We start from the raw sequence: 24,557 nt of genomic DNA, 5'->3' as shown, positions 1-24,557 counted from the left end.
GTCAAATTATTTAGCAGCACCTTCTTAAGATAAAGTTATAATATATATACTTTTGTCTGTCTGTCTATCTATTTATCTGTCTATCTAGCCATCCATCCCACAAAGCTGTAATACATATAAAATATATAAGGTGTGACTTGATGATCTTGGAGGCCCTTCCCAACCTTAATGATTCTATGATCTTCTCTCTCTACATGCACACATTCCCTGGGCCCCACCTCCTTCCAGGAGCAGCTTTTCCAGCTGTGAGACTGAGGAATTCCCAAAGGAGCATCCCTAACACGGTGCAGGCACTGCCTTTTGCTACACAGCAAGGTGAGGAGAGAGCTCCTCTGAAGGGAAGAACTCCTCTCTCCTCAATCACAAATCTCTCTCGTCCAGGGCTTCCACGGCAGTAACCTGTCAACAATCTCCCTGTGCTGGCAGAGGCAGATGTGACCCCTGCACTCCGAGCTGTGTCTCTGTGAGAATCCCTAAAGCTCTCCCTGAGCGTGAAGAGAATTTGTATTAAAAGCATCTTCCCCAAAACAGTTCAGACCCAGGGAACCTTCTGAGAGATCCAAAGGAGGACAAAAGCCACCAGAGAAGAGCTTGATGCATTTGAATGGAGGGCTGTGTTAGCAGCACCTTCTCCTTCAGAGAGGGGAGCTCACGTGAGCCCACTATTAAAAAAGGCACTTGCAGGTAAGCGGTGAAGAGAACAGATTTTTTTTTTTATTTTCAGTTTACTGTTTCTGGGCGGGGTTGATGGATGTTTTGGACAGAAGAGGCTGAAAGGAGAAGGAGGCTTTGTGAGCCAGGATGATTAAAACAGTTGTCTTGAGCTGAGTTTGTCTATTGTGAGAAGAAGTGGGGGAGACTCCAACCGATCCATCAGCAATCCAGCGCCGGCAGACGCCGGCACTGATTAGACACGACAGCTTTGCAACAGGTTTGAAATCAAAGTGCAGTAAAACTAGCCTGGCTGGCTGCGTGTGTTTGGGAAAGCTGCCCAGGAGCTACAAGGATCCTGAAGATTTTCAGCTTTTCCAACTCCAAGAGTCAGCATGGGAACACCAGTGGCTTTGGTGGCACTCCAAGGAGGATTAAGAAGATCCTGGTGGTAAAAAACAAAGGATGCTTAAAACTCTCAGTCTGAGAACGTGATGGATTTGGAGGATTCTTTGCTGTGGTATTTAGGGACTGGGCAGTGCTGGGTCAAGGGTTGCACTCAATGATCTTGGAGGGCTTTCCCAACTTTACCCATTCCATGAATCCATGATATTTTAGATACAAAGCACAACCCAAAGGCAGGGTGTGTATTCCCAGCTATCCAAACAGACCATGCCAGAGCAAAGAACAAGGACCTGCTGCCTTCCCTGCAAAATTCTTGGACTTTCCAGGGCTATCACATATCCCAAAATCACTTGCCCTCTGCTGCTGATGCTTAGGATGAGACTCCTAAGCTGTATCAAACCATTTTGTTTACTGTGAAATATTCTTCCACCCTGAAGGAAAAGGAATTAGTGATTATTCTGAGATCTAAACAATGTGACAGACTTAGCTGGGTATTTTGCACAGCTTTTACAGTGAAAAAAAAATTTGCTATTGCTGATGTGATCTGGCAATTAAAACATTTTCCATCTGAGAAACACCAGGCAGCTCCCACCAACAGTCAGGAGGAGCTCTATCGAATCCCTGAGCATTTGTTTTTCAGCTCCTGGATGAGACCAGAATGGATGGAGCGCTGAGAACTGCTGGGTAAGGCCCTAAATTACACCTTGGTGGGCATCTGATCCCAGTCCCTGTGAGCTGAGTGCCAGCAGTCCCAGCAATCCTGAAGTTTGCTTATGGTCTGCCTTTTGGGAACGGCTTCCGAGGGATCCAACAACCTGGCAGCTACCTCCAATCCTGCCTGGATGCTTGGAAAAAAAGCTACAGCTCCCTCAGAGATCAAGTGGGCAGCAGCCCCTTAACAGGAACTGGTCTATGAGCTACCACCACATGTCTAATTAATGACCCTGCCGGTCGCAGCTGGAAGAGCTGAGCTGGGGGTGATTAATTAAATTAGCTGGCAGAGGAAATTACAGTGGAAAAGCCAAAGTTTGATTGCTCCATAATTAACCACAGTGCAAATAATATCTGCATCTATAACTTCCAGCGATGAGATCAGAAGCCAATTGAATTTGGCACTGATTGAAGCTGTAAATATCCTGTGGTGAAAAATGATAGGTTTGTTCTGAAGGGAAAACTTACAGAAATGGACATCCAGAGGATGCAGGAGGGGAGCAGGGGACAGGGAGGAAAGAGCACTGGAATTAGATCTTGAGCTCAGCTGATTTCTGCAGTGCTAAGAGGACTCAAGTTGAAACAGGAAGAAATGTTTTAAAATTGGAATGCTGTGAGATTCCTTAGCAGAGCTTTGCTGAATCTAGAAAGCAAAAGCCACTGAGATCATTCCATCCCTTGCCTTGCTCCACAGCCTGTGGTGGGAATCACTGCTTTCCTTGGGAAAAGACTGCACAGCTGAAGAAATACCCAGTCCAAACACCTCCTCCCTGTTCCTACATCCTCCATCCCCCACTCCTGCTCTTAGGAGCACTTTGTTGAACTACAAGAACCCATTTTTCCAAGGAGATCACCTCCAAACGCCTGCAAACCCCTCCATCCCCCCCTCAATCATTATCATTTCGTTAACCTCCTTAAGCATCTTCTGCTAGTCTCACTGAAGACTTGAAATATTTCTTACCATTCTTCTCCAAAATTCTCCATTTTGGCAAGTTTTGTACCCACCTCAATCCTGCATCATGTTGGATTACTGTGAGTTTTATCCCTCTTCCACTGCAGCTGAGTTCTGGCTTAAAGAAAGCTCAGACTTTTAAACTGTGGCCTGAAATGCAGCCTCTCAAATCCCAAAATCAGCCAAGATTTATTTCCGTGCTTCTCAAACTGCTACCCAATGTACTCTTTCACAAAAACTGCATGATCCAGGAAATACTTAATTTTCATTTTTTTAAAGCAATGAAACCAATTTTCCTGCGTGTTGGGTAAAGCGAACTATATACACATACAAAATAGTATTTAATATTTTGTGTATTTTATTTATATTTTTCTACATTATTTTGAATTTTTCAAGGATATGATACATGTGCTTTATAAAATATATGCTTGACCATTTCCCTGATGTTTCTCCAAAGGGAATCCATTTGTGTGGACCAGAATCATCCCATGAACCAACTTTGTGCCTTCTCCTGCTCCAGATCAAAACACTCCTGCGGATGTTGGCACCTACTTGGCCATCAAACCTTCCTCACCAGGGCACCCCTGGTACAAAAAAAAATTTACAATTCCACAAAAAACTGCACAATATTTAACTGTGAACACACAGGTCCCGCTCTGCTTTGCCATTTCTTTCTGAAAATCTGGGGAATCAAAAAACCAGCTCATTTTTTATGTGCTTCCTTACTCCTGGCTGACAACACAACTCTTTGGGGTGCCCTGAGAGCCTTCCCTGAGAGCTGGGTTGGTTCCTGGATGTGCCATTATTGCTGTGGCTGTAAAACATGCAAACCAAACCTCTCCCCCCAGGATGCCAAATGCACTTTGCTCTCACAAAATACCACATTTGACGTTGGAGGCTATTTTCCTTCTACTTCTGGGGCATCCCATGTTCTCCTCTGCCTCTTGTTCCACATCTTAACACACACACTGATATCAAACGAGCTGTGTGACTCCCCTAAAATGCAAATGTGGCAACAAACACCACCTAAAAATCACCTTTGGATATGTATTAATTTCAGGAGTCCCAAAACTTTGTCAGAAGAGCCATTCTCATCTCTCATTTCACTTGGAGCATTCCCACCACGCATCCTGCGCATGCCTAAACCTTGTCTGCTCCTTCACACCTCCCAAACACCCCAAGACCCCTTGTAAAACACACCATGACCTTAAAAAAAAACACACAAAATGTTGGTGACTGATTTTTAACAGACAAAACTCTGCATTTCAAAGCGTCCTTTGGTTGCTGAGTTTATCCAGCCTCCAAAAAATTTTGTGAGATGGTGTCCCCAGCTGAAAGCAGAGCAGGGAGCACCTACACCTTCCCAAACTGGAGTTCCACCACTCAAAACTGCAATTGCAGCAGTATTTAAAAGAATGACATTTATTTTAAACACTATTTTAAATAATAACATAGTTTTAAATAATAATATTTTAACTCTTCTCTTTGACCAGAAGTCTGAACAAGTAATCCTGATTATTTTCTGTAGTTTTTTGATTCCACCTTTTTGCCTGAATGCAACAGGTGATCCCAAACAAACTCAGGAATCTGTTTAGGACTGGTCTGAGCTGTGGGAGGACAAGTGGCCAAAGCAGATCTGGTCTGGAAAGGCTCAGACAGGAGCACACATGCGTCACTAGCAAAGGATTAGAGCTGCAAAGTTTGGCTTCTTGAGATGAAAAAGTAAAAAAGTGAACTTCTGAACACCATCTTTTCGTAAGACAGCCTTCAGTTTCAGCACACAGTGACAAATGCTGTTCTTTCCACTTGCAGAGGAGCCTCAGAAGCATTCCTGGGCTTGTGATTTTATCCTGTGTGCACCTCAGTTTCCCAAGCCTGGCTGGTGCTGTGCAGACAAGTGAAAATACAATCAAAACATCCCTCTGGAAATCCTGACCCGGATGAAACCAGAGAAATGTAAATCTTTTGGAGGAAAAGCAAAGTTAGCAGGAAGATTTCTAGGCCATGACATGATCACCTGTGCAGCATGAAGGCTTTTTGAAGCTGGGCCCATGCACACCTTTTGAGGCTCACCAATTACCAAGACACGGCTTCTCCTCGCTCCCCAAATTCTCACACAAAAAACACCTCAGCCACAGGACTTTGCTCTGTCTGCACAATCTGCTTAATAGGCACGGGGAGGGATTTCATCTCCCCCTAATTCCTGCCTGCCACCCCTCACCTGTGCTCCCCTCAGCACATTTCCACCTGCTCTTTAATTACTTGAGAGCTGCTCTGATTTCTTCTGGCCACTCCTTTCTGCTGGGGCTGTGCTGCTGTCCCCCACTCCAGCACCCACACATGGAAAAATCCAGCTGGAAGAGCATTATCCCAGACGAACAGAGAATATTTGAGAGCTGTGGGGAACCTGCATTTGGGCTGCTGTGTATATCAAGTTTCAGTCCAGTCAAAAGCCGGCACCATCTTTTCACTGCTGCCCTTTTCATTTAGTTATCTTACTGAAGTCTTATCTCCCCAGTCCCTTGCCATAGGCTACCAGCTTCCTGCAGAGCCAGAAACAAAGCTCAGTCTTAAACAAAGGGGGGAAAAAAGGGAAAAAAGCACAAAAGAAAGTTGGTCACAGTTACTGTTAGGGAGCCCTGCGGGTTCTGTAGGCAGGACCAAAGCGAGGGGATGCTGCTGCCTCTGTGCCTCGTGTCACCGGCCAGCAAAGCCACCAGGAGCACGGAGAGGCACTGCCTGCCTTCAAAGCATCCCACCACTGCCTCCAGCCACGCTCTGCTGGCCCAGGAGCTGGAACAGATCCATCCAAATGGCTGAAAACAGGCAAAAAGCACGGGAGGAACGCAACCGCCACCGCTGGTGACAACCACCAAGAGCTCGTGGTCGTGACCTTCCCGTGACATCCCACCCATGGTAAACACAACCCTGGGGAGCACCTCCCACCCTCCCTCTCCTCAGGTTTAACCACAATCAGTTTATGGATCTCTTTAACGGCAGAAAATGCACAAAGAGCAGAAGGAATTCACACGGCAAAGCTCCCCCAGCACAAACCAGGAATAAACTGGCTTTACAGGCACGCTCAGAAAGCAATTTGAATTCTGTTTGGTTAAACTTCCTGGGGGGACCTCACGTACAGAGAGGCAGATGTGACCTCAGGGCAGGAGGAATGAAAGGAACAGGTTAAACACAGGCAACTACACAGAAAAGCTGCAAATAAAAAGAAAATATTTTGCATAAGATTTCTTTCTAACAGAATAGGTATTTTTCAATCTGCTGGGTGTTTCCCCAAGTGCTTGACTCACAGTACTTCCCAAAATGCTCCCAGATGAGCCTTTGGATCTGACCTGGGCACCTCATAATAGCTGATGCTTGGCAGTGGGCATTTTTTAACTCAAAGGCTTTACTATTATTAAATGTTTTTATTAACATGTTTTTTATTATTGAATATTTTACTATTATTACAAGTTTCAGCCTTGCAAATGGCTGAATTTTGAGAACAAACAAGTGTCCAATGCTTTTCCTTTAAGAAGGAACTGGTGAAAAACTGGTGAAAAACTGGTGAATAACTGGTGAAAAAGCACCTTGGTAAAGCAGCCCAATGCTTTAGACAGCAAACTTCATTTTCTAGTTGCTTTCAGCTTGCCATATTTAAGATGAAACTCCCCATATGTATTCCTCAGGTGCTGTGGGATAGCAGATATGTGCATCCACACATGTGGCATGCAATTCCACTCCAGTGTTAATGATACCAAGGAATTTTCTGAGGAAAAACTAACCCACAGTGGTTTCCATCTGCCTCCTTTTCAGTGATCCTGGCCATCAGCCTGATGTAAGCCTCAAGTTATAAATTCACCATCCATTTTTTTTTCCCATCTGAAATTAAAATTTTGTTCTGATTAGCCCTTCCACTCCTCTGCTGTAGTTCCACACTGGCCCGAGCAGTTTCTAATAAACACAGTGATGGTTTTCTCTCTGTTAGTGAGCTCTGAGTCGACCTTTTCAAGTGGCTTTTGGCCAAGCAGATGTGAAGTCCACTGAAAAAACACTGGTTTTCAAATCTCTCTAGCTCTGGTAGGTGTTTGGGAGAGAACTAACACAAAAAGAGAAATAACAAGTCTGTATCTAAACAGAAAATTAAGCTTGAAGCCAAGGTCCTACACGGTTTTGAGACCTTCAGGACAGGCACTCACCCACCTACCAGATGGGTTCTTATTCCAGAAAACAAAAAACCAAACCAAACAAAAAAAATCACTTTTCCTATTGCTGATTATCAACTTACAGACTCTCTTTTCCCCAAAAAATCCCCCTTGTATGAGTCCTGAACTCAAATCCTAGATTTCTCCAAGTTTAACAGCTCGCCAGCTTCTTTTTCTAGGGAATTTCACCTTAACTTGGTACTTTTCAGCACGGCAGCTCCTCCACAAAGGAGGAGAATCCAAATTTGTCACAATCTCACCAGAATAAAGGTACCTGGAGCTGACTGTTGCTCCAAGCCCTGTCCAGCCTGGTCTTAGACACTTTCAGGGATTCAGTGAAGTGGTGCTGATGCTATTTAGATTGAAAAGAAGAGCAGCACTGTGGCTTTTTAATAAATGCTTTCCTAACCTGCAGAAGGAAACAGAAGCACTTCCTTTTCAGGTTTCTCTTTCACCACCACCAAGGAGGAAAACAACAATAGTAATAATTATTGCAAACCAGGCTCCTGTTGACTGAGAGTCTGAGCTTTTATCAGAGGCAGCATTGCACACAGGAAAGGTGCAGCTGAGCCGGGGAGCATTTCATCTAAAGCACTCATTAACTTGGACAAGCGGGGTCGAGGGTGTTGTGGTTGTTTTGTTTTGATTTTTAATCATCCAGGCATCTCCCAGGCTGCCGTACAGGCACCGGTGTTGCACCGGATCAGCTCCTGGGTGACAAGGGCTGCCAAGCAGCTGCAAGGACAATAAAACAGAACATTACTACTACTACTACCACCACCTTTCATCTTTGGAGTATTGCATTTGAGCTTCCAAGGCCTCCAAAAGGCTGAAGTCTGACCAGCAGCCACCCAAGCTGGTGCTCACTCACCTCACTTAGCTCTTCCTGTCGGACGCATTTCCTGGAAGCTACTGGTAAATGACAATTTTTTTTTTTTTTGGTTTAAATTCAATTGCAAAGCAGCCCAATGTGGAAGCACACATTGGGTGGAAGGGTTCACTCCTCCAGCTGTATCTCAGAGTTTACTGGCAGCAGTGAATCAGTCTCTTTATTTACGTCTGCGTTTGAGGATGCGATGCCGCCGCAACTAATAATTTATCCATTTTCCTCATTATCTCCATGAAATATCTGCTGTCCAAAACAGAGCTAATAGAACTGCAGCTCGCTGGGAGTTGTGCTGCTCAGTGGAGTTCAGCCACCAGGAAGAGCAGGAGTGAGTTTTTACTGATCCCAAAGTCCAAGCTGGAGACCTTAAGCCAAACCTTAAGTCTAACCTGCGGTCCCCGAGCAGCTGTTGGGCCGGCAGCAGCCCAGCTGTGTAAACTTTATTGGCAGCAAATGTCATTCTTGCACACGAGCTGCCTGCCTGGAAGAGCCAAAGGCACATCTTGGGCTATCACATCCCATCACGCTCCCCGACGAGATGTGAAAACCGGAATGGGAAACGTCAACAGAGTCCGGCCGCGGCGAGGAGCGGGGCATGGCCGCTGACAAGCACGCCCTGACAGAGATGGGCTTGGAGTTGCAATTAGTGGCACTGTCATTTTCGGGCGCTCCTGCCAATTAATTAAGCCTGTCAAATGGAAAAACAGCGGCATTCACATGATAATTTATATCGGGAAAGACTGGCCCGGCAAAGCCGCTGCTGCCAACAAAATCCCCTCCGAGCGCTTCAGGGGGAAAAAAAAAAAAAAAAAATTATATATAAAGAAATGGAAAGGGGAGGGGGGGAAGAAAGAAAGAAAGTTAAACTGTCCTTGTTATAATTGTTAACTCTGATCGCTCAAGTAGAAGACGGGCTGATTAAAACTCCAAACGAGCCCCCAGCTCGCTTAAATCTCGGAGTCCGGAATGATAGAATCAGAGGAGTTTATTCATACCATTAAGCCCCAGAGAACTTAATTGAAAGAAGAGCATAGCCTGGACCTTGACAAGCGGGAGGTCACAGTAATTGCTGCCGGACATATTTAACATTAAGATAATCAGGCCATTAATTACCCTTTGGATCATTAAATCAGCCAGTTGCAAAATGAAATTTCTGCCTCTATTACTCACTTGAGAGACCACAGGGGTGGCTTTTAATTTATCAGTGAGCTTGAGATACAAAGGACCAGGCTTGGGGAGGAAGGAAAAAGGGGGAGAAAGGAGGGGGTTTGCTTCAGCAGAGGCAGGAATATCAATCCGCCATGCTTGGTGATCGTGGCAAATTAACTAGGTAAGATAACCTCAGCTTCTAAAGGCAGAAGCTGGGGGTATGTAAATAGATGAGGGCAGACAGGGAGATCAGAGCCTGCACACCACTTAGCAGGATAATAAAGGAAATCATCCTTGATTATCAGTGCTAATTTGGACACTGCCGGTAGCTTGTTATGCGTGTTCTGAGTAGCATTTAATTAATTCAATTGCTTGTTAATGAGGGAAGTGACATGTGGGGAGCAGATGCCACCCAACTGCAGATGGGTTCTGGTCAGCCCTTCACAATAAAATCTTTTTTTTTTTTTTTTTTTTCCCTTCTTTCTTTCTTTTTTTTTTTTCCTCCAAATTTATTTTTAAAAACCCCCTTCCCCCAGACCTGGAACGGGAAAGGTGTCAGGCGTGGAGGAGCACTGAAAAGGCACAAAACACTGACCTCATCAGGCCAAGATCCGCCACGGAGCCAGAGCTGATAATCAGGGACAGAGAGGTGCCCGTGCTCCCCCAGGCCCCTTTCATTCCCTCTGCCAGGAGCCCGGGGGCAGCAGCAGCACAAACTGCTGGCCAGCAGGAGCGAGGGCTGAGGGAGGGATGGAACACAGCAGCCCTACAGGATCCAGGATGCGAGAGCAGCATCTGAAGTGCTGCATTTCCCAGGGCTCACCCTTTATCTATGATGAAGGATTAATTATTTTTACAAAGGAAAGGATGAATATTTTCATGGAAGGCATGGTGTGGTATTTTTCATCCAAGTCACTCCCCAGTGACCAGCTCGGTGTCACGTCTGCTCTCCTTGGAGCAGCACAAGCCAGGCTTGGGTGCAGGACTAGAAAACTCAGCTCAGTACAGTGCAGCTGCAAAATGTTGTCCCTGACACCATTAAACTGAGTTCATTAGTGAGCAAGGATCAAACTGGGTCTTCCCTTGGAAGGTGAGAGTCAATTCCTGGCACTGCTGGCTCCCAGCTCACAGCTGCTCAGCCAGTGTTGGATTTTCCAGTAACCTTTGGTACCCAGAATAAACAGAGACTGCTGAGCAAACAGACCTGAGCACAACTGCTGCTCGTGCTCCAAGCCCCAGTTCAAGAGCTTAAAACTGTGCCTGCACTTCTGCAATCCGTTCACCCTTCAATTCAAAACCACAGTTTTAATGGAGTTGGACATTCCACCTGCTCGTGAATGTTCTCAAGAAGATGCTGGAATGGTGCAGCCCTATCTGTGTGTAGCTAATGCAGATATTTGGCATTGTCTGAGTAGCAGAACAAGAAGTGTGGCTGGGATGGTGCCTGGATATGAGCCTGCCTTCCCTCAGCTTGCCTGGCAAGCTCCAGCTGGTGGAGGTGGCACATCCATCCCAACAGTCCCAGGGAGACAGAGATGGAGTCCTTGGGAGCTCAGGCAATGAGGGTGAGGGAGCAGATAAATAACCATCTCCTGGAGTGGGCAGAGGGATGGGGGCAGCTTGTCTCCTTTGGAAAAGGCCAACACCACCTTGGGAAGTCAATGGTGGAAGAGATGTCTGCAAACCAGAAGTCACATGAGCATGAGGACAAAGCAAAGCAAGTGAGGCGTGTCCAGAAAAAGCCAAGTACCTGATAGGAGATGGACACAGCAGTGCCACAGGGAAAGAATTCCCAAGCCGGCTTCCCCACATCTCCAACATTCCTCCACGGAACTGCTCAGCCCCACAGGGCTCCTCCAGTGCTGCACCACTCCAAAGCAGCGCTGCGAGAGTGTGCTTAAACAGTATCAATAGCAATTAGAGGGAAAGTCCTGATCCCATCCCCAGCCCCAGTTAATTGTCGCAACATTGATTTACTCTAATTTGACTTCTCACTCCAAATTAAACCCGCATTACCCAAGGAGGGACTGCAGGCAAGCTCCCCCCGCCTGCCCCCTCCCCTCAGAGACAATAAATTTCATATTGAATACACTTGGAAAAAAAAACCTGGCGGTTGTTGGAGGATCCATACCGAAAGATCTTTTTCCTTTTTTTGCTCTTTTTCTTTTTTTCTTCCTGCGAGTAATTAAAAGATGCTTTTCTTGACTAATGATCCCCCTGTTTAGGAATGGGAAGTCGATACTCCTTCAGCAGCAGTCAGCTTCAATTTGTCACAGGCCTCCCGAAGTTTGAGCGGCGTTCTCGGGGCTGCTGGTAATTGCTGGAACCAATTACCAGCTCTCCAGGGCTGACCTAATCAGGGACCCAGGGACACCAGGCTCAGGGGCCAGCTGGTCCCTGCTCCCTTTCACACTCAAGTGTTTGGGTTTTCCGCTGCTTCCCCAACTTTCCGTGCTCACCGGAGCTCGTGTTTATTCCTCCTTCCTCCCAAAATCCCAGAAACGCCCTCAGCCCTGCCTCGTGCCACTTCCCTGGGGATCCCACCACACCTGTGCTCCCAAAACCTTCCAGTTCAGTGCCAGAGGCCATCCTGGCTGCTGAACGACCTGGAGATCTGCCTGAAGAATTCCAGGATGGTTTGGGTTGGAATGAGTTTAAGAAAGTCCATCTCATCCCACCCCCCTGCCATGGGACACCTTCCACTAGACCAGGCTGCTTGACTCTCCAGATGGATGTGACCTGGAATATGCCAATATTAGAGGATACAACTGGGCAATACCCTTGATCAATGCAGGGGGGATAATACCTTTTGCTGAAGAGCTCCCAGGCTTTGATTTTACACATCCTCCAATCTCAGAACCTTTCTGGCCTTCAAAGTAAGTGTCCAGGTCCATCTTTTCCCATGATTTGCTCGGGTGAAGGATTTGAAGTGCATTTGAGTGGGCTAGAAAAGGACAGTAGTATTTCATGTGGTTTAATCACAGAATATCCTGAGCTGGAAGGGACCCACGAGGATGATGGAGTCCAAGCCCTGGCCCTGCACAGACACCCCAACAACCCCAGCCTGTGCATCCCTGAGAGCATTGTTCAAATGTTCCTTGGGCTCTGTCAGCCTGGGGCTGTGCCCATTCCCTGGGGGAGTCTGCTCAGTGCCCCAGCACCATCTGGGAGAAGAACCTTTTCCTAAAATCCCACCTGACCCTGCCCTGACACAGCTCCAGCCACTCCCTCAGGTGCTGTCCCTGTCACAGAGAGCAGAGATTGGAGCTGCCCCTCATGAGGAAGGTGCAGGCCATGATAAGGTCTTGAATTTGGTATCTTCTTTTTGAGTGTGCAAAATCACTAGAGGGAAGCTGTACTCACAGCTCTGCTTTCAGAAATACTGGTGACATTTTCCTGGGTAAGATTCCTTAATTATGCCAAGACCTAGAGTAGCCATTTGGCAATTCCTCCTGTCAAAAACCATCTCCATGAATCCCTCCACCCTTTCCTCTACTCCACAGAAACACATAGGATGCCACTGCAAGTACACAGTGATCAGTGCCAACCTCTCCCAGGCTGAAGGGACTGCTTTGAAAGCCACATCAAGACTTTCAGGTTCCTCTTAGTCCAGCCTGTGAACGCTCCTTGAGCCTCCCAGCCCAACAACTCAGTATTTGTGGAGCAGCTCATTACTTTTTTTTCCTTGTGTCCCTAGAAATCTGTGGCTTTCCTTTGATGGCTTCATCTCCAATAGAAAGGCACAACATGAAAAGGTGAAACCCACCTGATCCCCTCTAAAAGGGTCTGTGAAGGGCCCATCACAGAATCAGATTCCCAGGATGGTTTGGGTTGGAAGGGACCTTCAGGACCATCCAGTGCCACCCCCTGCCACGGGCAGGGACACCTTCCACTGTCCCAGGCTGCTCCAAGCCATGTCCAACCTGGCCTGGGACACTTCCAGAGCCACAGCTGCTCTGGACACCCTTTGCCAGGGCCTCACAGGGAACAATTCCTAATTCCCAATCTCCCATCCATCCCTGCCCTCTGGCAGTGGGAAGCCATTCCCTGTGTCCTGTCCCTCCATGCCCTTGTCCCAAGTCCCTCTCCAGCTCTCCTGGAGTTGCCTCTTCCCCTTTCAGTCCCTCAACAACAACAAAAGGAAGGTTTGTTTAACCCTCCTTTCAGGGCCATTTTAGCTGCTTCCAATAGAATTCCTCATGCAAAACTCCAAACAGCAGTGAGAGCATGGAAAGCAGAGCCTCTACCCGAAGAACCTGAATTTATTTTCTCACCACAGCTTGGACAGAAGGATTGTGATGCTGGCAGAGACCAAAGGGAAGCACAAAAGCAGGCACACACTTGGAAAAAGCAGAACTTTCTGGTATTTACGTAAAAAATTGCATTTCAGTCCCTGCTGCAAACAGCAGAGGAATGGGAGCAGCAAAGCAAGATTGCAATTGCTTTGTGGGAAAATTTCCACATCATCCTAATTCTAATTTTTCTAGCACCTCTTCTATCACATAAGCGTGAACCTGGACACAAAGCTAGAAAATCCTATCTATAAAATGAATCTTTTTGTCCAAAAATGTTGCAGTGCAGGAGAGAAAGAGCAGTGATAGCGGTGACAATTAGAGTCAGCTGAATATAACCATGAAGATGCAGAGAAACAAAGTGGGAGAATTAAAATAAGCCCTGAGTATGAAATACTAAGAGAAAAAAAGTTGATTTTCTAGAAGTAATATTCAATCCTGAGTGAATTATTAATTGAAACGGATGGTGCTCTTTTCATCACAGTCACATGGATTTTAGATTTTTCATGATGATTATTATATGACTACTGAAATAATGTGATTTTTCTTTTTTTTTTTTTTTTTTTAATAGAATTCCAATTGAGTGCAAGCATTTTTCTTCCAGCTGTTTAGAACTACTCACCTCGGCAGTAAGGAGCAACATATATTTGTGAGGTGCAAGAATATAAAATCTCTGCATTAAAGTGATAGTAATGACTGAAAGTCCATTTCAATCTACTTGATGAAATCACTGTGCCTAATAATACACAGGTAGAGAGCAGACATCCCATTTCTGCCCGAACAAAACCTCTCTTTGGGGCTCCCTGAGCACTTTTTAGATGCACAGCCATTCATCTAAGTAGCCTGATTAATGTAGTGGCTTCATTCTCGAAGATGAACCAAAGGTGGCACCACAAATTCATTTTTCAGGGCTAACAAAATAATGCAATAAGAAACAGTTAACTTTATTACACACAACAGCACAAACCCAGCCCTCTGCTGCAGGAGCTGGCCCAGGCATAGTGGTTCTTCCACCTGATCCAGAACTGGAAAAAAGTATTCTCAAAACATCTGTCTTTGACACTGATCGGATTAATTCAGCATAAAACACCCCAGTTTTAGGTAGGACAACACATCACAGGAAGATTTTCACCGTATGGAGCTATGAGAGGCAGGTAAAAAGCTGTTCTCAAAGGAGACACCCCCCCAGCAGCTCATGGTTTCACATAAATCACGCTCACAAAAAGTAATCAAGCCCACGGCGAGCAGGACTTTGAACACCCCTGAGCAGAACCAAAGACCTGACAGCCAGGTACAAGTTCCCTGAGACTCTGAAGGGAGATTGTAATGACAAAGTGATAGTCCAAGAGGCAGGAACTTGGTGGCCCACTGAGACAGAGGAGCACATGACAGGATAGTTTGGGTGGAGGAAGAAGCAGGTGGGAGGTTTCCATCTCCCACTGAACAGAAAACTGCAGAGCTGCTCAGGAAACCTTCCCAAGAGCGACAAAGTAACGAGGTCACTCAACTTTTGCTTCTTCCTGGGCACACAGTGAGGTTATAAATAACGTGAGGTCATAAATCACGATTTTCCCACAAGGGAGAGCTCAAAAGCGGCGGCGTCACGCGCCGGGCGAGGCGCGGCGAGCGCAAAACCCACCTGGTGGAGTCTGAGGAAGGCTTCACGTGGCCTTGGCTGTTCTCCTCCCACACACTGTTGGCCAGCTCGTTGCCAATGGCTGACATCACCTTGATGAGCTCGATGGGCCAATCGTCCAGGTCCAGGGAGCGCACCCGGGACAGGTGCGTGCCGAGGTTGCGGTGGATACCTGAGCATTCGATGCAGATGAGGGCTCCCAGGTTCAGGCTGGCCCAGTCGGGGTCTGCAGGACGAAGGACACGGCAATTAGGACAAGGGAACACCCCACAGAACCTTCCAGCTGCTGTTTGTGCATGGAGGTTTTGGCTCCGGGGGTGTCTTGTCCTAAAGAGCAGCTGGGAGGTCTTCCAGGGTCAGTGGAAATGCCAGCTCTTCAAGGAGTAAAGAAAAATAAAATGGGGTGTCTCAAAAGATGTGTCACTCCACCTCCAGCCAAAAAACCCCAATGAATTAGAGGGGCAAGGAGAAACAAAGGCAACAGAACCACAGTGGTGGGTAAAGGATGATGCAGCAGTGAAGAAAGCCCCTCCCTGGGAACCCAGAGCTGCTCGTAGTCAGCTGAAAGGGAAAAAAGAGGAAAAAACCAGAGCCTAGAAACACTTATCTCGTGCTAACTCCATCAGCTCCCTCAATAACCAGCAGATACGTGTGCCTCTTCCATCTGACTCTTCTTCCACCTCCCAAATCAGGGAGATAAACACCAAGGTGGAAATGTCCCACTTGGAACAGCCCCGGTTCCAGGGCACGAGCCAGAAGGATTCCACCCACCCAAAACAACCCCACAAAGAGTGAGACTGGGACAAGCCTGACACAAGATGGGAAATTCCATTTCCCAACATGGTTCAAAGCTCTTTTGCCACAGTCCTGTGTAATTTAAATCTAGATTTGTATGGTTTGCCTTCTCTCCAACATTCACCTTAACAAATGCAGCCGAAGACAAATGAGAGGAATTTTGGTTGGTTTTTTCCAACCTCCTGCTGTCAAATCTTTTCTTCATGCCTCACTCTGTGCATCCCAAAGAACTACTCCAAGTGCCATCCAGGAAAATGGGGATAAATTAAGAAGGCAGACAATTTTTGTTCCTATCTAAACAAAATTTGGAGCTGACAGAAAATGAATTTTCAATGTTTCCTTCTGTTCTGAAAAATTCATACAAAGTCTTGTCTCGACTTTGTGTAACTCACAATTGAAAAGCTACTTCTGGCAGCCAAAATATGTGAAAACAAAACATCTTCTAGTTCTTTCCCATGTCATGTTTGGACAAAAAAATAGGAAAGGAAAGCTCATAATTTTAGTTGTGAAGTCCCACATTTCACTGAAGGCATTGACTGACATTTTTCAATCAGTCCACTGAAATCTAAAAATGCAACCAAGAAGAAAAATCCCCCATCTTATTCCACTTCAGCAGAAAAGCACATCTTTTGTTTAAAAGCTCCCGTCCATACTAAGTCTTATATTATACATAATTTAAAATCCACACTATAGATATACAGCATTTCAGATCTCCAAAAAATCAGATAAGACAAAACTCTGGCCATGCTTTCCAAGCTTTTGGTACAACTACAGCAAACTCCTTCAATTCCATAATTTTTCAGATTTGTCAGTGGGGGAACCAGTGGTGTATTTGAAACACACTAAAAAACCCCAAAATCTCAATTTGTTGGTATAAATTTGAACGCAGCAAGTAATAATTTGAAATTTGCAAACTCGGATGAAACCCCCTGATCTGCAAAGGCCAGGGTTATCCTCACAAAAACCCAAAGTGCAACGAGCTCTAAGAGGCATGAACTCAGAATGAAACAAGAGAATGGAATACCAACTTACATTATTCCAATTATCCTGACTGAACTGGAGTTAAGGAGCTGACCTCCCTTCCAAACACCTCTCTACCTGAAGCACATGTAGTGCATCTTGCACTGAAAAAATTCTTTAAATATTCCCCTGCTTCAGAGCATCACAGAATGGTTTGGGTTGGAAGAGACTCTCTAGGACTTCAGTCCTCTGCTAGGACTGAAGGAGTCCCCCAAAACAACAACCAGGAAGTTCCACGAAATTTTAGCAAGATATTATTTTCAATTTCAACCATCTGACAACACACAGCTGAGTGGGAAAGTGGCAAACGAGGCAAGGCAAGGGCTGAGTTTATTACAGAAATGAAAGTTGTTATCACCAATTCACACCACAAGTGGTTAGAAAGCTGTAACTATTCAAGGTTGGGTTTTTTTATTTCCAAGATGATACAAACCCAGCTCCCTTTTCCTGCTGATGGTGAGAGTAGCTCTGAACTGGGGGATGCTCACGAGCACGTGGCAGGTGTGGGCATCAAGGTGTGACAGCAAAAGGAAGAAAAAGCCCACTCAGTGCAGCTAGAGGTGCTTTACCTAAAATTGGTCCAAAAAAAAATGAGCTTTTTAGCACCACTGAATATATCCAGATTACAATTTTCAGCTGTTCATAGTCTCAAAAACGCTTTGGCTCACTCCTTCCCTGAAAAACTCTTCCCCACTCTGACTCTCACCTCAGTCAGCTTCACCATTTGGAGGTGAAGACTCTCTTAGGAGAATAACCCCTCCCCACTGTCTCCTTCATCCCTTTGGATCCAAGGAGACTGATGAAAGGCTGAACCTTCCTGAGGTCAGCAGCTGTAAGATATCCCTGGGCTGAGCAGAAGGAATTGCTGGAAGGAGGAGCAGAAGAACCAGGGAAAGAAGAAGCAGGGGTGAAGGCATCTAGAGCTGCAGCAGAAGGGGGAGAAAAGTTTGCAACTCTCCTGTTCTACATGAAAAAACTGAATTTTGTGATGGGTAGGACAAGATTGTCCAAATTATTATCTCAGTGTTTGGCTTTCAAATACAAAATATTTGTGTATATTGTAATATTTGTAAAATATTTGTAGATCGGACTCCTGGAATGGAACACTCATTATGAGAATCCATGTTTTTAAACGCTCCTTATTTTCTCTTACAACAGCAAAGACCTGATGTTCCATGTTCTCCAGGTATCTTGGAAGAGGTGACTCATATTTATCCTCTGGTGAGCCAAAATCCAGAAATTCAGCTGGGTTTGCATAAACAATTGGATCACCTTGGGTGGCTTTTCCAGACAAAGTCAGCACCAGGACTCTGCTGCTTTGGGAAAAGGCAACACCCTTTTCAAACATGAAATCAGATCCTGGGCACAAACTCCAGCTCCTGAAGAGCACTTTGCCTCTTCTCTTGCTCTGGGATGGGAATGTTGACAGGAGAATATTGAGTAATTTTGGCTGGAGGCTGCCAAAGGGCTGGGATACTGGTGGCACACAGCTGCTGGATCAACATCCAACAAGGCAGAACTCCCTGGTGAAACAAAGTGCTGCATCCAGTGCTCAAAAGGCAAAGAGCTCCAGGAAGAGGAAGAATGAGACTTCTGAAGAGGAAGATTGATGGATCCTGAATAGAGCTGAGGGATGGCAACATCTCACTCTCCTGTGCTCCCAAACATCTGGCTCTGTGGAGATGCAAACAACGTCAGACTTCCACGGGGTGCTGGGGTTTGTGATGTTAAATGCTCCAGGGGTAAGAACCTGCCCAGGCAAGGCAGCAAGGGAATAAAGCAAAGCCCTGCAGAAAAAGCAGCAGGCTGAGGTTCACCTCCTCTGTGTGTGTGTTTACATTTTAAAATCCATGGCTTTGGAAATATCTTACATTTTTCCAAAGGAACGACGGTGGCCTTAAAATCAGGAAGGTCAAACAGCAAGAAGAGTCAAGGAGGGTATAAATCATCTCTTGAGAATACAAACAAGTCCAGCTGAGATTCCAAAATCATCCCCTCATAAAAGCCACATGACAGAGTATTGCCAAAATGGGCTGCCCCACTCTGCCCTCTCCCAGCAACGAGCTCCTGGCACGTCCCCGCTGCTGGCACCAGGCACGGGGGCCAGCTTGACCCATGAGCAATCTGGCTGAAAACCAGATCGGTTTGGGGGGAAAAAAACCCAAGAAAAGATAAAAAATCAGAGCACTGCCTTCTTGCACAAGCGTTTTCCTGATGAAGCATCCATCCTGGCTGCATAAATCCTGGGATATGTGCATGGCTGGGGACAGAAACACAAGCCTTGGGGACAGTGTGGAGTCTGGGTAGGGATGAGGTGGATCAGAAGGATCTTGTGGAAGTTGTCTGCACTGGAGGGATTGCATCATATAGATATAGAATATAACCTCCCATAAATATATATATATATAAAATAGAATATAATTGTACATTTTATAAATAAATACCTAGTTAGCAAGGCTAGGAGTGTGGAGTCTGGGTAGGGCTGAGGTGGATCAGAAGGATTTTGTGGAAGTTGTCTGCACTGGAGGGAATGCATCTTATAGATATAGAATATAACCTCCCATATATATATATATATATATATATATATATATATATATATATATATATGATAGAATATAATTGTACATTTTATAAATAAATATCTAGTTAGCAAGGCTAGGAAATGCCACCCACAGTGGAGCAGGACTTGGCACCACTGCCACCGTGGGCTGCTCAGAGGCAGCAGTGAGTACCTCAAATGAGCTCCATATCCATGTAGGTCACTCCCAGACCCCCTCCTCCTCATCCACAGCACTCCACCCTTCCTGCCTTCTTCCTGAGCTGCATCAAAGCTTTGGGGGAAATCTCAATGACTGCCAGGTCACTATGGAAGCACACTAATAAATAAGACTTGCTATGGGCTCCAGGTGCTAAAAGACCACTCAAACCTAGCTTTTCCCTGGTTTAGCACATGCTGGATCACTTAGAGTCAAAGCAGAGACCAAATTATTGGTGCAAAAGCACCTGCACTTGTGTATAAATGCTCTTTTTACACTGGGGTGTCAGAATGGCTTAGACCAGGAGTCAAAATCCCAAGCAGCCAATCTTTAAAAATAAAAATCACACCTGAAGAAAAGTGAATATTTTTCCATTTTAAGCATGTGTAAAAATGACAAGGAAAGTTCTGACTTCCAAATATCAAAGAAATAAAAATGCACAAGTTCTCAGTCCTTTAGCTCCTCCAACTAATTGCTTTAGAGTAAGAGAACTTCCTTTCTGTGGCTTTGTTGCAAACCCCTGGAACTAAAGAGCACCAGAATAATGGCCTCAGTCGGGGTTAGTGAGGTGAAGCACAGCTCAAAGTATTCCCGAGAACACTCTTCTGAACACTAAGCATATGTTTCAAAAACTAAAAAAAAAAAAAAAAAAAAAAGGGGGAAAGAAACACAAAGGGGAAGAAAAAAAAATAATCCAAAATCAGTTTTCTAGTATCCAGACATAATGAGCAATGACTTTGGTTTCTTCTGACAAGCAAGCCTAAAAAACTGAACCAAAAAACCAGCGCTCAAGCTCTACCTCTTGGAAAATATTACCACGGCACGTGTGCTCTCACCACGCAAAACAGGAGGGAAATGGAAGGGACTGATGTCAAACAGCAAACTTTTTGCCTTTTCTTTGAAGGGAAGTACAGAAATGCTGACATCCAACGTGAAACAAGGAGGGGAAAAAATCAGGATGCACTTGATGTGGCAGATATTGAGCATAAATTAAGAACAAACGAGTCTGGTGGAGCAAGGTCCTTCACGGAGCGGAGATGTGCAAACAACAGAGGGGATGTCCCAGCAGGGAGGCCAGGGCTGGGTGTTCCCCAGGGCCTGGCCAAGGAGAAGGGCTCAGAGCTGCACTCAGGGGGCTGTACTCACTCTGTGCCTCGCAGTCCACGCAGTGGGAATTGCCTCGGATGTTCCTGATGGACTGCAGCGCCATGGCCTCGTTCTGACTCGTCAGGCGCGACTGCGGGGAGCCAGAAACACCAGTGAGCAGCAAGAACCCAAAAAACCCAATGACACCACTGTCAGCTGAACCAGCAGCAAACCCCACAGCTCAGACCAAAGCTGAATGAATACGGGCAAGGAACCTCAAGTCTTGATCTGCCCCTCAAGGAACAGTGATCCTTTGGCATCTCCCAGACTTTGGGGGTCTCCAGCCTGGATTCTAACAGAGGGAAATCGAGCTTGAGAACGAACCCTGCTCTTCCCAAGAGCAGCAGCCACGCTGCAGGTTTGCTTCTTGAGATAAATGAGAGAAGAATATTATTTCACAAGATCAATTTCTTTTATTGATGTGTGTGCTTGTGCTAATGAAGACTAAGGGACGGTTTGCAGAAGCGGCTGGAACTTTTTCATCATCCAAAGGTCAGATTTCACCCAGTGGCTCCCCTCTAACTGCTCCTCACGATGACCTGCCCGTGACCTCTGAGAGGCAGCTCAGCTTTACCCAACTGTCTTAGGCTGGAAATGCAAGCTGTGGCTGGGGGTGTGTATTCTATTCTAGATCCCTTAGACCTGGAGCAGTTATCTTCTAATTAAATTGGGCAGTTTTTTCTTTATCTCTTCCACAACCAATCCTCCCTCCGAGAAATATCTTCTGTTCATGGGCCAGTCAGTGTCCCCGCATGGCTGAGAAAATTCCATCATCCCATGGGGAGATGCTCCACCCAGGGGGAGGAGCCAGGCATTCCTACCTGGATATGATCTGAGCCTTGGGACACCACAGCAGCCTTTGCCCACTGCATTCCCAGAGGAAGACCAGGCCCATCTACACCACCACTGAACCTTCAGAGGAAGACTACACCCTTCTAGAGGATTTCTGCTCCAGCAGAAGCACAGCTGGCACTGCAGGAGGGCTGAGCCACCATGGAATGGGACTGCTGCCACCACCCTGACCCACAGGGTGTCAGCTCCTATTCTCACTCTGTCACTGTTGTTTTGTATTACTGCATTTTTAAAAATTTTTCCCCCCCCTAGTAAAGAGCTGTTATTCCTGCTGCCACATCATTCCCTGAGAGCCTTTTAATTTCAAATTTATAATAATTTGGAGGGAGGGAGGTTTACATTCTCCATTTCAAGAGAGGCTCCTGCCTTCCTTAGCAGACCCCTGTCTTTTCAAAGCGAGACACCAACTAAACTGCTTTGAGGGCTCCCCGAGGTGTGATTTAAGTAGGACTTGTGGATATCCACGTGGAGACCTGTTAAACCTGCCCAGCCAACTGCCCTTTGCTGTTCCAGCCAGTTCTGCTGACATGCTTTGGGAACTCAGTGAGAAAAACCTCTCTGAGCCATTGTCCAGCCACTCTTTATCCTTTTTATGTAGGTGTCAATGTACAAACTTCCCCTTCTGTGCCCTGATTACACACACATTTCAGAATGTGTGAACCCATGCAAAACAAGAAACATGTAAGCTGTGCTTTTCCTCCATCTCAGGAATGTATGTTGGAAAAAAACCATTTTTAAACACAAAATAAGAGGTAAATTGTGTTATGATGATGGGAATTACTGGTGTTTGATCGGGTCTGGCACACCAGGGCAATGAAGGCAGGCATTCACTTAAAAATATGAGTGTCTTCCTTGCAGTATAAAATCATGCAAGACAACTGTTAGGTGGGTAATATGAAAGTATCTACAGTTCTGGACAATTATTGGCCATTTCTCTCCCTCAGTCACCACTCAGCACCTTGCTGTCTCCTGTCAAGTGTTTACAGACACCTGCACTCAAGACATAGAAGTTCTCCCAAAATGAGCATTGGCTGAAGACATCTCAGATTTTAAACATTTGTTTTGACAGGAAAGGTGAGCAAATTCCTTCTGTCATCAAAGGAAAGCATTCCACGGGGGAAAGCTGCTCCTCCCAGGCCATGTTCTTCCCCCAGAAAGCTCCAACCCCGCTCAGCTGTGGGGGTAACGCACACATCTCGAGGAGTAAGGGCTTAAAATTCAGAATTTGCTGTCATCCTAATGATCACCTGGCCCATGGCTTCTTGCCAGCGTTACTCTGTGCCCCATACCTTGTTCTTGCTGCTCTCACAGGACTGTAAACTGGCCAGGATCTGGCTCTCTATGGCTTGGACCCACGCGTCCCTCTCTTCGTAGGTGGTTGCTTCAAAGTGCCAAGTCTGGCCCGTGAGAGAAACGATGATAAATTCAAAGTTTTCTTCTTGTTCTGGGGAAAAAAAAAATAAATGCAATAGGAAGAAAAGATTAAGTTAAGGGTAGCAAACAGCAGCTGAAACGACCTTGGTTGGTAAGAACTTCTGTTACACAGTGGCTTTAAGCTGAAGGAGGGTAGATTTAGATGAGATACTGGGGAGAAATTCTTCCCTGGGAGGGTGGACAGGCCCTGGCACAGGGTGCCCAGAGCAGCTGTGGCTGCCCCTGGATCCCTGGAAGTGTCCAAGGCCAGGCTGGACAGGGCCTGGAGCAGCTTGGGCTAGTGGAAGGTGTCCCTGGACACGGTAGGGGGTGGCACTGGATCATCTTGAAGGTCCCTTCCAATCCAAACAATTCTGGGATTGTGCACATCCTGTAACTGCAGGTCTGGACACAAGGTTTGAGGCTGGATCCTGCCCTGCACAGTGCACCAGGAAAGAACCAGGATCCTCTGTTTTTTCTCTCCAAATGCTATGCAGATGAAGCACTGGTTTGAGTAAATACTCAGTCCCTGTGTCTGTGAGCTTGGAATCGAGTCTGTACCTTAATCAAACATAAAGTGGCCAACAAGCATCACTTAGATTTAAAACTCAGGTGCTAAAAGCTGCATAATGTAAAAATCAAAGGGTGCCACAAAATAAAAGATGAATGGACCACAAAGAGCTGACAATACAGAAAATGTAGCAATTTACCCTCTTGTTTCAAGCAGTTTTTACAAGCACAGATATATTAAAGCAGATGTGGACATTTTCTCCTCTACAGCATAAATACTGGGATAATAATAATAATTACTGGGCTATAATAAAGGATTAAAATCAGTTCAACCTATTCAACATCCACGTCCGACATGGGAGATGAGAAAATGATCTGAGAAGCCAGGAGAGAGGGTCAGTGAAATATCCTTAGGGCTACTGGAGGAGAAGGACAAATATTCAGGCCAGAGGAGCAGCACATGGAAATACCAGCAGAACTGAAATAAATGGACACACACCCCACCTACACATGGGAAACCAATGCCAAATTAAAAAAATCAAGGAAGCTGAAACAGAGTAAATGCAATTGGGACGGGCTGGCACGAAGCATGAAAGGAAAAGAATAATAGAGCACAAAATTCTGGTGAACATCAGCCATAACGAGCTTCAGCAAGAACATTTTGTCCTATAATGACTTATTATATATTCAGAGCCATGACACTACTGTGTTCCCTCATCATCCATAAACATGCAAAGATCAGGGACAAATCCAGCACCAGATTTAAGGACAGCACTGCTGCCCGCTGGCAGCTGTGTTCCCAAGCTTTGGGACAAGGGGTTTTCTTGGATAAGCTCCATGTCAGCAAGGCCAGTGCCTGCACTGCTGTAAGGATGCCTCAAAAGCAGCAGGAGGGGACTTGGCAGCTTGAGGTGGGATAAACACGGAGCTGAGTGTCATTTTCAGGTGCAGGAAGGTACCTGAAGCAGCAGTTTTACTGGAAATCAGTGCATGGGGTAAGTGGGAAAAGAAATCATGGAATGTCCAGAGTTGGAAGGGACCCAGAAGGATCGAAGTCCAGCCCCTGGCCTTGCACAGACACACAACAATCCCACCCTGGGCATCCCTGGGAGCACTGTCCAAACCCTCCTGGTGCTCTGGCAGCCTGGGGCCGTGCCCATTCCCTGGGGAGCCTGGGCAGT

General features: G+C 46.0%; 1 protein-coding gene across 10 annotated transcripts in view; it reads right to left on the bottom strand.

Moving 5' to 3' along the window:
• Positions 1-24,557, bottom strand: part of AGAP1 (ArfGAP with GTPase domain, ankyrin repeat and PH domain 1) — a 341,321-nt gene that overhangs the window by 53,162 nt on the left and 263,602 nt on the right. For all 10 annotated transcript variants that reach the window (XM_053947217.1, XM_053947218.1, XM_053947208.1 and 7 more), the window contains 3 exons: positions 22,743-22,897; positions 20,602-20,692; positions 14,885-15,107 (listed from right to left, as the gene is read on the bottom strand). In XM_053947217.1, the coding sequence (XP_053803192.1) occupies positions 14,885-15,107; positions 20,602-20,692; positions 22,743-22,897 (469 nt within the window). The remainder of the gene's footprint in view (positions 1-14,884; positions 15,108-20,601; positions 20,693-22,742; positions 22,898-24,557) is intronic.

The sequence above is a fragment of the Vidua chalybeata genome, chromosome 7 (genome assembly GCF_026979565.1).
Source record: "Vidua chalybeata isolate OUT-0048 chromosome 7, bVidCha1 merged haplotype, whole genome shotgun sequence".
Taxonomy (NCBI): domain Eukaryota; kingdom Metazoa; phylum Chordata; class Aves; order Passeriformes; family Viduidae; genus Vidua; species Vidua chalybeata.
Note: the sequence above shows the minus strand (reverse complement) of the source record. Positions and strands in the feature narration are given on the sequence as shown.